Source organism: Muscardinus avellanarius, assembly GCF_963383645.1.
Source record: "Muscardinus avellanarius genome assembly, chromosome: 9".
Taxonomy (NCBI): domain Eukaryota; kingdom Metazoa; phylum Chordata; class Mammalia; order Rodentia; family Gliridae; genus Muscardinus; species Muscardinus avellanarius.
The window spans coordinates 27310194-27324028 of NC_137795.1; the positions used below are offsets into that span (position 1 = coordinate 27310194).

Here is a 13835-nt window from a genome sequence, read left to right on the forward strand (position 1 = left end):
GTGGTTGACATCTAGTATTATAGCAATATCCAAAATTAAAAATGATAATCTCAAATAACAGTTTCATTTGTCTGATGCCAAGCTTTAGATGATTTAAAGATAACATTTCAATATTTCTTTTTGCTTTTTTTCTTACCAGAGCATATTTTTTTCTGTTTTTTTGGTGAAACTATCATATATTTATATATTTATTTTTCAGAAAAAAATCTATCCTAATATGGAATATGAATTCTAGATACCCAAAACGATCTTGAAGAAGAACAAAGCTAGCAGATATATATTTTCTGATTTCAAACCATATAAAGCTACAATAATTGAAACAGTGTAGTACTATTCTAAAGGCAGATATATAGACCATTGGAGTTAAATACAAGCCTAGAGCTAAATTCTTCCCTATATTGTCAAGTTATTTTTGACAAGGTTTCCACGAACATTTGGTGGTGGAAATAATAATCTTTTAACTAAATATTGTTGAAAAATAATAATTACATGGAAAAGAATAAAATTGGACCCTTACCTAATCCCACATATAAGTATTAACTCAAAATAGATAAAAGACCTAAATATAAATCTTAAGACTATAAACTTTTAGAAGAAAATCTGGGTCATAAAACCTCACAACACTGAAATTGGCAGTGATTTCTTGGATATGATTTCAATGGCACAGGCAACAGAAGAATATACAAACTCCCTAAAAAATAAAAGAAAATATTGTATATCCAAAGACAATGTAAACAGAGTTAAAAGTTACTAATAGAATTGGATAAAATATTTCCAAGTGCTATAACTGAAGGTATATTAATATTCCAACTAGAAATCCTAAAAATTAACAACAATAAAGGCAAATAATACCATTTAGAGATAGGTAAAAGACTAACATAAATAATGAATCTCCACAGATAACCAATCTTAGTTGTCTGTTGGATGGAAACTCTTGTTTCTCTGGTTCTGGTGAGTGTTACCTATTTCTTCTTTGTAGTTAATCTCTTTGAGTATTTTCTCTAGCGCTGGTTTTGAAGACATAAATTCCTTCAGTTTCTGTTTGTCATGGAAGCTTCTTATTTCTCCATCTAATTTGATAGAAAGTTTTGCTGGATAGGAAATTTTTGGCTGGAAGTTGTTTTCTTTCAGAGTTTGGAATATGTTACTCCAAGCCCTTCTGGCTCTCATGACTTGGTTTGGGAAGTCTGGAGTGATTCTAATTGGTTTGCCTCTGAATGTCACTTGGCCCTTTGTTTTTGTTGCCTTTAAGATTCTCTGCTTGGCTTCCACATTGGTCATTTTGACAATTATGTGGCGTGGGGATCCTCTTCGCCGATCCTGTCTAAAGGGAGTTCTATAAGTTTCCTGGACCTGCATATCGACCTCTTGCTCTATGTCTGGAAAATTTTCTGCTATTACTTCCTTGAAGAGATTGTTGACCCCTTTGGTTTCACTTTCTTTTCCCTCCTCTATTCCAATTATTCTTAGGTTAGCTTTCTTAAGATGGGCCCATATTTCTTCAATGTCAGATTCCTGCTGTCGGATATTTTTTTCTAGATTAGAAACTATGCGTTCATTTTTGGATTGCTCATCTTCTAAGAGCGAGATTCTGTTCTCCATGTGTTCTAATCGGTTGTTTGTGCTTTGAATTGAGGCCTTTACTTCATTAATTGCATCCTTTATCTCTTTTTGGCTCTCTCTGAGTTCTTTTCGAAGCACCTCTATTATTTCTACAGTTATTTTCCTGATTTGATCTTCTAGAAATCTCTGATTTTCTGTTTTATCGGGTTCTGATGTTGTGGGGTTGTGGGCGGTATTCATTGCTCCAGTATTATTCCTCTTTCCCATGATTTCGGATGCTTGTGCCTTCTCTGGGTTCTTCCCTTGGGTCACTATGACTTCACTTAAGGTGTTCTGGATCTCGAGTCAGTAGTATCTCAGACCCCACTACTCCTTTACTGGGTTTTATCACAGAGTCTCCGACCCAGGGAGTCGATAGAGGCTGCTTTAAACTATGGGGGGGTGCCAGGTTGCACGTTCTCCTATGGTGTGATATCTCTGCCACCACTACTTCCTCACTGGGTACAGTGAGGTACAGTACTGGGATTTCTCCTCTGTGGCCCGCAATTTGACTCACTGTTCTTGAGTACGCAGATGTAGCTGTACTGGATTCGGCGAATTCACTGCTGCTGCCGCCGCCGGTGGCAATATGGCGCCACAGCCACGCCCTCGGCCATGAGGCTGGCGTATTTTTTCTTCTCTGGTTTTGATTTCCACTCTGAATCCCTGCAGCGTGTGCTGAGCTCAGCCACTGGGAGCTTTAAATCCTCTCTGCGCCGAAAGATCCCGCCTGGCTGTTCCGCAGCGGCTCACCTGGCTTGCTGTAGCCGTCCGCTGAGTTCGCCGCTGCCGCCGGCAGTATGGCGCTGCTGCCGCGTCCTCGGGCGCGTGTGTCTCCTCTGTGGCCCTGAGCTGTGTTCTCAGTCCGCTTTCTCTCTGGAGCCTGCTGGTTTTTTTGCTGGTTTTTTTGTTTTTCTGGTGATGGTGTTTTCTGGCTATGAAAGGCGCTGGTTTTGTGGTAATGGAGATTGGTTGTTAGCAGGGCTCTTAAGCCCCGCTTTTCTCGGTCGCCATCTTCCTGGAAGTTGCACATTGATCGCAATTTCAGTATTAATATAGGGCAACTACATGCCATAAGGAAGCTGAGTACTGCAGACAGATTTACCATCAAAAACATTATCCAATGTAAGATGAATACTCTGAGGTATAGATCTCTTCCAATTATAAGAAATTCACCTAAATTCACACTTGTAATACCATTAGTGGGAGACCAAGACAAGAGGACCACAGGTTTGATTGCTGTCCTTGGCAATTTAGTGAGACCCTGTTGGTTATTTTCTTTCCTGTTTGTTCATTATCGTTTGGGTTTTTTTTTGTTTGTTTGTTTTGGTTTTGGTTTTTTTTGAGATACTAGAGATTGAACCCAGGGACATTCTACCTCCGACCTGCACTTTTTTTTACTCTAGGCCCCATTTTTTTTTTTAAACAGGGTCTCGCTAAGTTGCTAAGAGTCCTGCTTCATTGCTGAGGCTGTCCTCAAAACTGCGACCCTCCTGTCTCAACCTTCCAAGTCCTGAAATTATAGGCATGTGTCACCATGCCCAGAGAACCCCTCTTTTAAAATAAAATAAAATAGGGCTGGGGTGTAGCTCAGTGGCAGAATGTTCCTGGGTCCAATCCGCAGTACCAATAAAAAAATAAATAAAATTTACCTGAAAATATAAATATGAAAAACCTTTCTAACTGAAAAAAAAAAAAGATAGGAACCATGGGTGCCACTTACACTACTTGCTCCAAAGCATTTCTTTGATGTGATTACAATTCATTTCATACCAGCATTAGTAGCAGGGTGTCACCTGCCTCAGGTGAGAGCTGTGAGCTCTGACGGTACAAGGGCACCGCTCTGCACCTGCCAGCTGCCCACCTCCTGGTGGACACTCCTAACTGACCCTGCATCACTTTTCAAACCTCCGTCTAGCCCTGCATTTCTGGCCACTTTAGACTGACAAGCAGAAAGCCAAGAGAAGCAACCGAGGAAGGCTGAGAAGCAGAGGCCTATCTGATTTAGCACAGAGAAAAACAAGGACCCAGCCTTTAAGTAAACAGCTATTTGGCTCCTACTACTGTGAGAGCCTGTACCTTCAAGAAGAGACAGAGGGACTCATATAAAAACAGAGGAGGGAACTGGGTGTTGGGGCACATGCCTGCAATCTCAGTATTTGGGAGGCTGAGACAGAAGGATGATAGGTTTAAGGTAAACCTGAGCAACTCACCGAGACCCTGTTTCAAAATAGAAAATAAAACAGGACTGGGGGCCTAGCTCAAGGTAGATGTCTCTGGGTTCCATACCCAGTACCAAAAAGAAAAGGGGACATGAAGTAGGAAATTTTCATTGTGTTTGCCATAATGTAGTCTTGCTCAACAAGGATTTCAGGATCACAGCTCAGGTTTCCTAACCCCCAGTCTGTGTAAAGAAGAGTTTTTAGAAGGAGACTGTGAAGGCCAAGAAGAGGATGGACTGTGGCAGAAGGGTCTGAGAGAGAGGCCCGTTAGAGGCCACAGCCACAGTCCAGGTGTGAGGTGATGAAGCCCGCTATCGTTTGCATCTTCAATGATCCCCTAAATGCCTATGTAGTAAAGGGTTTGACCCCAAGGCAATGCTGTTGGGAGTTGATGGAACTTTTAAGAGTTGGGGCCTAGGGGCTGGGACAAGAAGTAAATAAATAAATGAGGGTTGGGGCCTAATGGGAGGCTTTTAGGTCATTGAGGGACATGCCTTTGAAGGGGATTGTAGGACTCTGGCCCCTCCATGCTCTGCTTTGCTCCCTGGTCATGAGGCAGGTGATTCATCTGCCACACAATCCCACCGCAATGCCTGGCTTACCATGGGCCCATAGAAATGGGAATAATCAACCATGGACTCGAACTCCCAAAACTGAGCCGAATAAGCCATCTCCCTTTATAAGTGTACGATCTCAGTTTCCTTATATGAAAATGGATAATGACCACTGAAGTCACTCCCAGCTCTGTGATACTTAGAGACTCTGAGGCTTTTTAATGAATTGCACTTTAGGACTTAATTAAAATCCATTTCTACATTAAGAATCATAAATTGTGGAACTAATGCTAATTCATCATTTGGGTCTCTTCTCCAAAGTTACTAACTTTTTTTTTAACTTTAGGTCTCCAGTGTTTTCAAAGAGAACATTAGTTGATTATTAACCCCAATGTAGTGTAAATCCTGCAATCATGGTTTTTTAAAACACGCCAATATACACTTCCAAATTGCAGTGCTCAAGAGAAACTTGTTTACCAGCCACTGAAAACTATTTTCTAAGGATATCTATTTTGTTTCGTCTGGGGAGCTAAATGTTTGAAGTTTTCACATTTACAACTATGATTAAAGCAATCAACATCAAAAGAAAAAGAAATACTAAAAGTAGTCCCTACTGCAAATTGAGTTTTCACCAGACAGCATGTCTGGGGAAAGGCGGGTCACCAGGTCTTCCTCCCTTTCATTTCTTTCCTCCTCCCCTCCTCCTCCTCCTCTCCCTCCTCCTCTTCTTCCCCCTCCTCCTCCCCCTCCTCCTCTTCCTCCTTTCCTCCTCCTCCTCATCTCTCCCTTCGTCTCTTCTCTCTCTCTCTCTCTCTCTCTCTCTCTCTCTCTCTCTCTCTCTCTCTCTTCTCTCTCTCTCTCTCTCTCTCTCTCTCTCTCACACACACACACACACACACACACACACACACACACACACACACTTGAGAAATTCAGACCAAAGGGGCCAAATGCTAGGAAATTTGAGGCACATCATTTTAGGTTTAAATCGAAAGCCCAGTGTTCTATCATCTTCGGGAGTTAGAAGAGCACTGGGACATCACGTTGCCATGGGATCCAACTTAGTCATTCAGAATGGATTATTTGGTACCACTTCAGGGCTGCAAGGATCCTGGCACATTCTAAATTCAACCTTAATCTTAAAATCTCAGTATTTTCTCCAGGCTTGCCTGAATTGTCTTCCTCTCTGTTCTTTCTTGAGCCTCTAACTGGGGAAGAATGTTTCTGTCGAACAATCTCGTCCTCTGGGCTCCAGTCCCTGAGTTATCCTTGGCAGATGTGTCTATGGTACAGGGATCCCACAAGTCCTATCTGCCTACTCCATGGCTTCTTCCTGCTCATTCAGAGTTGCCCTGAAGCATATTTGTCAGTCAGCCATCTACCTTTGGGGTTGCTGGACCTTATGTGTATTTTAAATTTTCCAATCTGGCCTCGTTTTGCCAGTGAACAGGTGACCTCAGAATTGGGTACCATTTTCCCCTGAAGTATATTTACAACATAGGAATTTTCTGTGAAGGCCAAGAATGGAAAGGAAGTCTTCCTGTTTCAAAACCCAACTTATTTCAGAGTGACCCACTGCCAGTTAGACACCTTCACATGGGCTGAGACAGCAGGTATCTTCTGAGTTCAGTGCACCAAGGCTTCTTAAACTTTGATCTTAAATTTTCCTGTTTAATTAACTTCTGTCTGTGACTCATCACTTAGATAATCTTCAGTTGAGTGGACTTTGAGAACTACATCTTTACAGCGTCAAAGATATTTAAACAAGGCCAGGCATGGTGGCGCACACTTGTAATCCCAGCATTTGGAGGCTGAGACTGGAGGATCGCAGTTCACGGCCAACCTCAGCTACTTAGTGAGGTCCCTTGCAATTCAGTGAGACCCTGTTTCAAAATAAATAATAAAAATAGGGTAGAGCTGAGGATGTAGCTCGGAGGTAGAATGCCCCTGGGTTCCATCCCCAGTACCGCAAAATAAAAAAATTGTATAAATTAATTAATAAAAAGAGAGAAATGTGGGGACTCACACCTTATTACTCAGCAAACTTTTCTTTCACTGATTGGTGAAGAATATTGAGACTGGAAAGTGAAAGAAGCACCAGCTTCCACAGCCTGGTGTCTGCTACACAAACTGAGCAGAGCTAATAACACGGAGTGAGAAATCCGTCAAAGAAGCACAGAATCTATTTCCCTATCTCTCGGGGAGACGTGGGCAATGAGAAGGGCTCCGAGAGAAGCAGACGATCCGCATCCCTCCTACTTCCAGAAAAGAAGACTGGAATTTTACATCTGCATACAGAGGATAAGGTTATTGTCAGTTTGGATTGTATAAAGAGGACCCAAAAGAAAACCACCAACTACCATGTCTTCAACTTGGAATCGCTGAGTAATTTGTTCTATATTATGATTTGCAGTATCACACATGGCCACATCCTGAGTGGCCATTTTGGAACTGGCTTGGCCCCTGTGGGCTGGGATCTTAGCATCGCTCTTAAATTCTGTATCGGTATCTAATATTTGAACTCTTTATGATTGTCTTACAAAATCATACTCAGCATTCCTAAATATCTAAAAGCCTATTTTGGCATACTTTGGAAAAACACCATAGGAGTTATACTTTCTTCACAAAACCCCATATATCAGGTAAATATGCTTCAATTTGGAAAATCTATAATATCTTACTCTGTAAGTGTCTTAAGGAACCATATACACCTGGAATTGTGGTATTAAGTTTGTTAGTATGCTGTAAAACTTATAAAATTCATTAAATTTTAAAATTAAGCTAAGTAGGCTTAAAGTTAATCATCAACCAGGCCTGTGGTGCACGTCTGTAATCCCAGATACTTGGAAGGTTGGGGCAGGAAAATCACTTGAGCCCAAGAGTTCAAGACCAACCTGGGCAATGTAGCAAGACCTGCCTCAGACAATAAGTAAACAAATAAAGTTAATCACCACAAATACTCACTTTGAAGCAAGTTACGTGTCCCCTGAGGTTTGTCAAGTGCCCAACCAACACCAAGACTTTGCATGCAAGCAAGTGGTGTGGTTGGTATAAACAAGCACGTCGGGCAAGCATTAGTCAAGAGTCCTGGTTCTCTCTCTTACAGTTAAAAATGTGGGCAAAGCTTACTTTTCTTGGAATCTCCACACTATTTGTAGATTGGGTTCAGTAATGCTTATTTGACAAAATTTGTGAAGATATGAGATACTATATGAAGAGAAGCCAGTACCGTGAGTAACTAATAGACACTCAAAAAAGATGTCCTTTGAATGTAGTCAACACTGGTGTGTGTGTGTGTGTGTGTGTGTGTGTGTGTGTGTGTGTGTGTGTGTGGTGTTGAGGACTGAACCCAAAAAATACTATTTTATTTTTTGAAACAGAAGCTTCCTAAGTTGCTGAGGCTGGCTGTGAACCTGAGATCCTCCTCTCTCAGCCGCCCAAGTACTAGGATTACATGCATGCACCATGACACCCAGTCAGCCAACACTGTTTAAAAGAGCAAGTTTATTCTACATTTAGTATTGAATTTCAACGTTACCTCTCAGAAAGGGAGGTTATAAACCTACCGCACTGATAATACGTATCTCAAATTTATTTCTTTCTAACATATTCCTGATGAGAAGTGTTCTTTAGTTTATTCAGTATATTAATCTGATTAACATCCAAGACATTTGAGAGAACTGCTTTCTTTTTATAGTGTAAGACAATTTATTATAGATTTCAAAATAACTAGAAGATAATATCATGCTAAGTGAAATAAGTCACCCAGAAAATCAAGGGTCTCATTTTTCTCTCAAATGTGAAAGCTAGAAAGAAAAAGGGTAAGAAAAAGGACCTCACAAAAATTAGGAGAGAGACCAATAGAGCAGTGGGGGAAGAGCGAGAGGAGGAGAGGGAAAGAGGAACGTTGAGGAAGAAGGCAAACCAAACATACAATGTTATGTGCATGCAGACGTGTTCCTATGAATCTACCATGTACAGTTACAACGCATCAATATTTTTAAATACATGGTCCATACAATCACTTTCTTAAAAACATATTATAGCACACCAACCACTCTTTCAGTCTTTAAAAAAAAAACTTATTTTTTCATCAGATGGAAGATTATAACTTTATTACTTTTTTTTAACTTAGGTGATGTCAGGATCTTTACCCCTTGTGTTGAAAAGTTGGTATCAAAAGATAATCAAGCCGGGTGTGGTGGCACAGGCTTGTAATCCCCGCATTTGGGAGGCTGAGACAGGAGGATCGCATAGGTTCGAAGCCAGCCTCAGCTACTTAGTGAGGCTCTCAGCAACTTAGTGAAACCCTGTTTCCAAATAAAGTATAAAATAGGTCTGGGAGCATAGCCCAGAGGTAGAAAGTCCCTGGGTTCCACCCCCAGTACCACCAGAAATATATATATAATCTGAAATTAATGACAGATTTCCAATCTTGCACTTTATTTTACAATTAGGCCTCAGAAGTCTCTAGAAACAGAGGAGCCTCTTTACTGGCCAGACCAGGACACAGCCTAGTAGCTGCTATTCGAAGCCAACACCAACATGAGTCACTGCCACTGGGTAGGTATCCTGCTTTGAAGCCCTGACTACCCAAGACTTAGCCTTGACCACCTTATCGTGAAGCCTGTAATAGTCAAAATTCTGTATTTTCTTTCTCTGCTTTTATGACACTTCCTCCCACCTTTTCCTCCCGCCCTCTCTGCCCTTCCTCATCTCATCCTTCTTCCTTCCCCTCTTTCTCTACTCCTTCCCAATCCCTCACAACCCTGCTTCCTGATTCTATTCAGTGACTGGTCAACTCAGTTCAGAAGAACATGGTTTAAATGAGGCAAGGAATTTTATTGTTGCTAGATGTAGTTTTTAATTTATACCACTCTTTCCATGTATGTATGGGAGAAAGTTTGCCGTCTTCATTACCAACCTTGTTCCCTCTTTCCAAAATATGTGCTGCTTATATTAAGAGAAAAGAATTTCAATAATTTCAATAATAGGTATTTCCATCATCACTACTAGAAAATTAAGACATGACCATGGGTTGTGTCAAGTGCTCAGAAAAGGATTTTTTTTTTTTCGGATCTGGGATTGGAACCCAGGGGCATTTGACCTCCAAGCTACAGCCCCTGCCCTATTTTTTATTCTTTATTTTGCAACCGGGTCTCACTGAGTTGCAGAGGGCCTCACTAAGTAGCTGAGGCTGTCTGTGAACTGCGATCCTCTGGTCTCAGCCTCCTGAATGCTGGGATTATAAGCGTGCGCCACCACGCCCAGCACAGAAAAGGAAAAGGACCAAGAAACAGAAGAAGGAAGAGAGGAGAATTCCTCTCTTTGGAGAGCTATTTTATTCCATTTACCTGTTCACAGAGACGAGTTAATATCCAGTAAAAATTCCTGACATATTATGGATAATTAACTTAGATCTGATTTACTTTTAGCTTGATCTTTTAAAAATAATAATGCTATTCTGTCACATAAAAAAATGCAAGAGCTTACTTTTTGTGATTACTTCAAACTCCTGCATTAATCCTGGTATCAAGCAGGTATTTTCCAGTCATCAGAGAAATTATCTCTGGGATACAGACTCAACCACAACTCTGCACTTTTGTCTGTTTCAGCATATAATGACAAGATTGTGGCATTTCTTCGCCAGCCAAACATTTTTGAAATGCTACAAGAACGTCAGCCAAGCTTGGCAAGAAATCACGCACTCAGGTACGACTCAAGCCTCTCCTGAGGTTCCAGTCTTTCCTGCTCTTTTTTCAGATAGGAAATCGCCTCCATGGGGAGAGCAGAAACCGACGATGCATTTTATTCCTGTATTTACATTATAACTTAAATACTTTAATGAAGGACCCAGCGCCCTGGGCAATGGCACAACCAGACATAGTCACAGTGTTAAGTTTCCTATTGCTTATGTAATATTGAGAGGATTTGTGTTGATTTGGAGGAAAATGCAGAAAGGAAACAAAATAGTTTTATTTTTTTTAAAAATTGGAGAGGGTGGGTACTGGGGAATGATCTCGGGGACATTCTACCTTCAAGCTACACCCCCAGCACCTTTTTGTAATTTTTTTGTTTTTTTGTTTTTGTTTTTGTTTTTGTTTGTTTTGCAGTACCAAGGATGGAACACAGGGGCACTGTACCTCCGAGCTACACCCCCAGCCCTAGTTTTTAGTCTTGCGAAGGGCGAGTAGCTGAGGCTGTCCGTGAATTACAATCCTCCGGTCTCTTGGTCTCTGTCTCCCAAATGCTGGAGTACATGCATGTGCCAACACATCGGGCTTGATTTTTTATTTGAAACCGAGGTCTCACTAAGTTGCCGAGGCTGACCTTGAACCTGTGATTCTCCTGTCTCAGCCTCCCAAGTACTGAGATTGCAGTCAGGTGCCACCACGCCTGGCAATAGTTATGTAAAGTACCATATGATTTTTAGTTTTGAAATATAATTGCTTAATCCCAAACCAAGTTTTAGGTGAGTAGATTAAAAATAAATAGACAAGCAAACAAAAATTATCATGTGTTCTGACTACTTAAACCATTGGAGTCATTGTTGAGCAAGTGCCCCTGACTCTCAGAGTCACTTTTTTGGAAAGGATAGCCACCAGAGTGGTTAAAAAAAAAAAAAAATCCCCTGAGTTTAAATCCTTTCTCACCAAGAAACGCGAACATCTCTCTCCTTCTCTTTGCCACTGAGTGTTGGGGAGCTGGAGCTGCATGGGGCTCGGGGTGTGCACCCTGGAGTTTGAATACGAGCACTGTGTGTGTGTGTAAAGGGTTAGAGGTGAGCAGCAATCAGCCAGTGGCTGCCTCTTGGTGGACATTTGGATCTGGCTGATGCCTGTGGTACTCTTCTTTGACTTCCCCAGTGAATCACTGACACCTTCAAATAAATAACCTTTTCACCATCCAAACTCCTGCCAGCCCCTCCAGATGGCCAGTCATTGTTCTCTCCACCCATCCCTGCCCCTTCATCAACACCTGCTTACTCCGCAGATCTTTAACTCTATGTAAATAAGAGCCGCCATCTTCCCCAGCCCCGTGGCAACTGCCCTCTTCCTCCACCTCCACCTGTGAACATTCTCTTCCTCCACCTCCACCTGTGAACATTCACTCTCTTCTTGACCCTGCCATGACTCACATTTGGATCCTCATAATTTCCCCCCAAGACTTTACAGGGCTCCCATAAGTCATCCCCTATCACCCCCAATAACCACAGTTATCTTCTTGTAGCATTGAACAAATCAGAGCTCCTATGTGTATGAAATAGAGTCAAGATTTCTCAGCACCATGTCTGTGGTCCCCGAAGCCCACCCTCCCTAATGCTCCATCCTTCGCTCCGTTTTCTACTTCCAGCGTCTTCACCTCCACCAAGCGGGTTGCTGCCTTTGCCTTTCCTGGAATGGCATTTCTGATAAGGGAATTTCATCCCATTTTAAAGGCTCGGATCAAATACAAAGATGCAGTGATCCAGGCAGCCTTTACTATCTCTTTTGTCTGGTGTTAATGGCGTTCTTTCTGTACCTCCAAGATAGTTTCAGATCTCCCATATTCTGGCATTTATTTGTGGCTCCCTGTTGGAGCAGGGCCTCTGTCATCTGTTTCTTTGTACCTACTCTGGACCCTCAGAACCTGGTCGTCTACTTAAAGATCGAAAACACTACTTTATTTTTTCCCAGTTATACAGGTAATCAAACCCAGTGCCTCACGCATGCTAGGCAAGCGCACAACCACGAGCTACACCCCCACCCTGTTCCACTCTTAAGATTTACTTGCCTGATTTTATTCCTGTGCCACAGGGGGCACACTTGGTCATGTGGGCCATTTATTCAGGGGCTGCTCTTTTTCCAGGGGTTCCAAAGGGATTGTGTTACTTGAAGAGGTTCTGACACAATGCAGCTCTTGAACGCTTGTTGTGGTTGCTGTAGCTGTTACTGATTCTACCACTTAGGTAATGAGTTCACTGCCTACTTTTGGAGGAATTTGAACTCAACAAAAGCATGGGAGTCCCATTATAATCCTTAGGAAGCTTTAAAAATAATAATGTCCTGTGTAAAAGAGTGGAATATAAGCCAGGTATGGTGATGCACACCTGTGATCCCAGTAGTGGGGAGGCTGAAGCTGGAGGGTCACAGGTTTGAAGCCAGCCTGGGCTTCAAACATAGCAAGACTTTTTCTCAAAATTAGAAACAAAAAGGGCTCTGGGCAAAGATAGGACACCCTTGGGTTTAATCCCCAGTAACACACACACACACACACACACACACACACACACACACACACAGAGTGGAATATATTTCCAAAGGAAAGTGAACTGGTTTTAGCCCTGCAGTACAATAGCTCATCATGACAAATCAAGATCAGCTTCAGTAACCTAAAAAGACCCTGTTTCAAAATAAAAACCCCTTTTTAGGACTGAGAGTATAGCTCATAGGTAGAATGTCCATATTCAACTTCTATTACCACACACACACACACACACACACACACACACAGGTTATATACATATTTAAGATTCATGGAGCCAGGTGTGATGGTGCACGCTTGTAATCCCAGTACTTGGGAGGCTGAGACAGGAGGAGCGCAGTTTGCGGCCAGCTTGAGCTACATAGTGAAGCCCTCTGCAACTCAGTGAGACACTGTTTCAAAATAAAGAATAAACCCGGGCGTGGTGGCGCATGTTTGTAATCCCAGCATTCGCGAGGCTCAGACCGGAGGATCGCGGTTCGCAGACAGCCTTGGCTACTTAGTGAGGCCCTCTGCAACTCAGTGAGACCCAGTTTCAAAATAAAGAATTAAAAAATAGGGCAGGGGGTGTAGCTTGGAAGTTGAATGCCCCTGGGTTCCATCCCCAGCCCTGGGGGGGAAAAAAAAGGCTCATGGTACACTGGAAGCCATGGATGGTCAGGGGAGAGAGAACTGCTTGGGAATCTTTTGCCTGATGGAAAATGTATAATACCCAGGGCACTCCTTCAGCAGCTCCCCTAGCCCAGCCCCACTCCTGCCTTTCTCTCTGAGGCCCCAGGTTTTGTTCCTCGGCTCCTTATACCAGTGTAAATCTGAGGAAAAGCCACCCCTTGTAGACATCCTGGGAACCCACAAGACCAGACCTTAATACCAGGAAATGCACTGGACACTGGGCCCTGGCTGTCCAGCCAGATTTCAAGAGGGGAAAAAGGGGGAATTGAAAAAAATGTATTTCTTACCTTTTTTGTTAGTATGGATTCTCATTTTCTTCCCCACATTACTCTAGGGAGAAAATCCATTACATTCGCACCGAGGGTAATCACGGGCTTGAGAAGCTGTCCTGTGATGCTGACCTGGTCATCTTGCTGAGGTGAGCGCTGTGCCTGAAACTATTCTAGAGAAGCTGCACTGGCTGCTCCTGCACCACAGCCAGCCTGGAGGGACAAGACAAGACCCTTTCCATACGTTCTAGAGACTTTAGTGTTTCAGAGCG

The 13835-nt window shown here is 42.4% G+C and overlaps 1 protein-coding gene across 2 annotated transcripts in view; it reads left to right on the forward strand.

Annotated features, from left to right (window-relative positions):
• The window catches only part of HECW1 (HECT, C2 and WW domain containing E3 ubiquitin protein ligase 1), a gene marked incomplete at its 3' end in the record, with an annotated part of 445939 nt that overhangs the window by 373436 nt on the left and 58668 nt on the right, over positions 1 to 13835 (forward strand). For both annotated transcript variants that reach the window (XM_080701622.1, XM_080701623.1), the window contains exons 16-18: positions 8836 to 8941; positions 9994 to 10090; positions 13629 to 13712. In XM_080701622.1, the coding sequence (XP_080557748.1) occupies positions 8836 to 8941; positions 9994 to 10090; positions 13629 to 13712 (287 nt within the window). The remainder of the gene's footprint in view (positions 1 to 8835; positions 8942 to 9993; positions 10091 to 13628; positions 13713 to 13835) is intronic.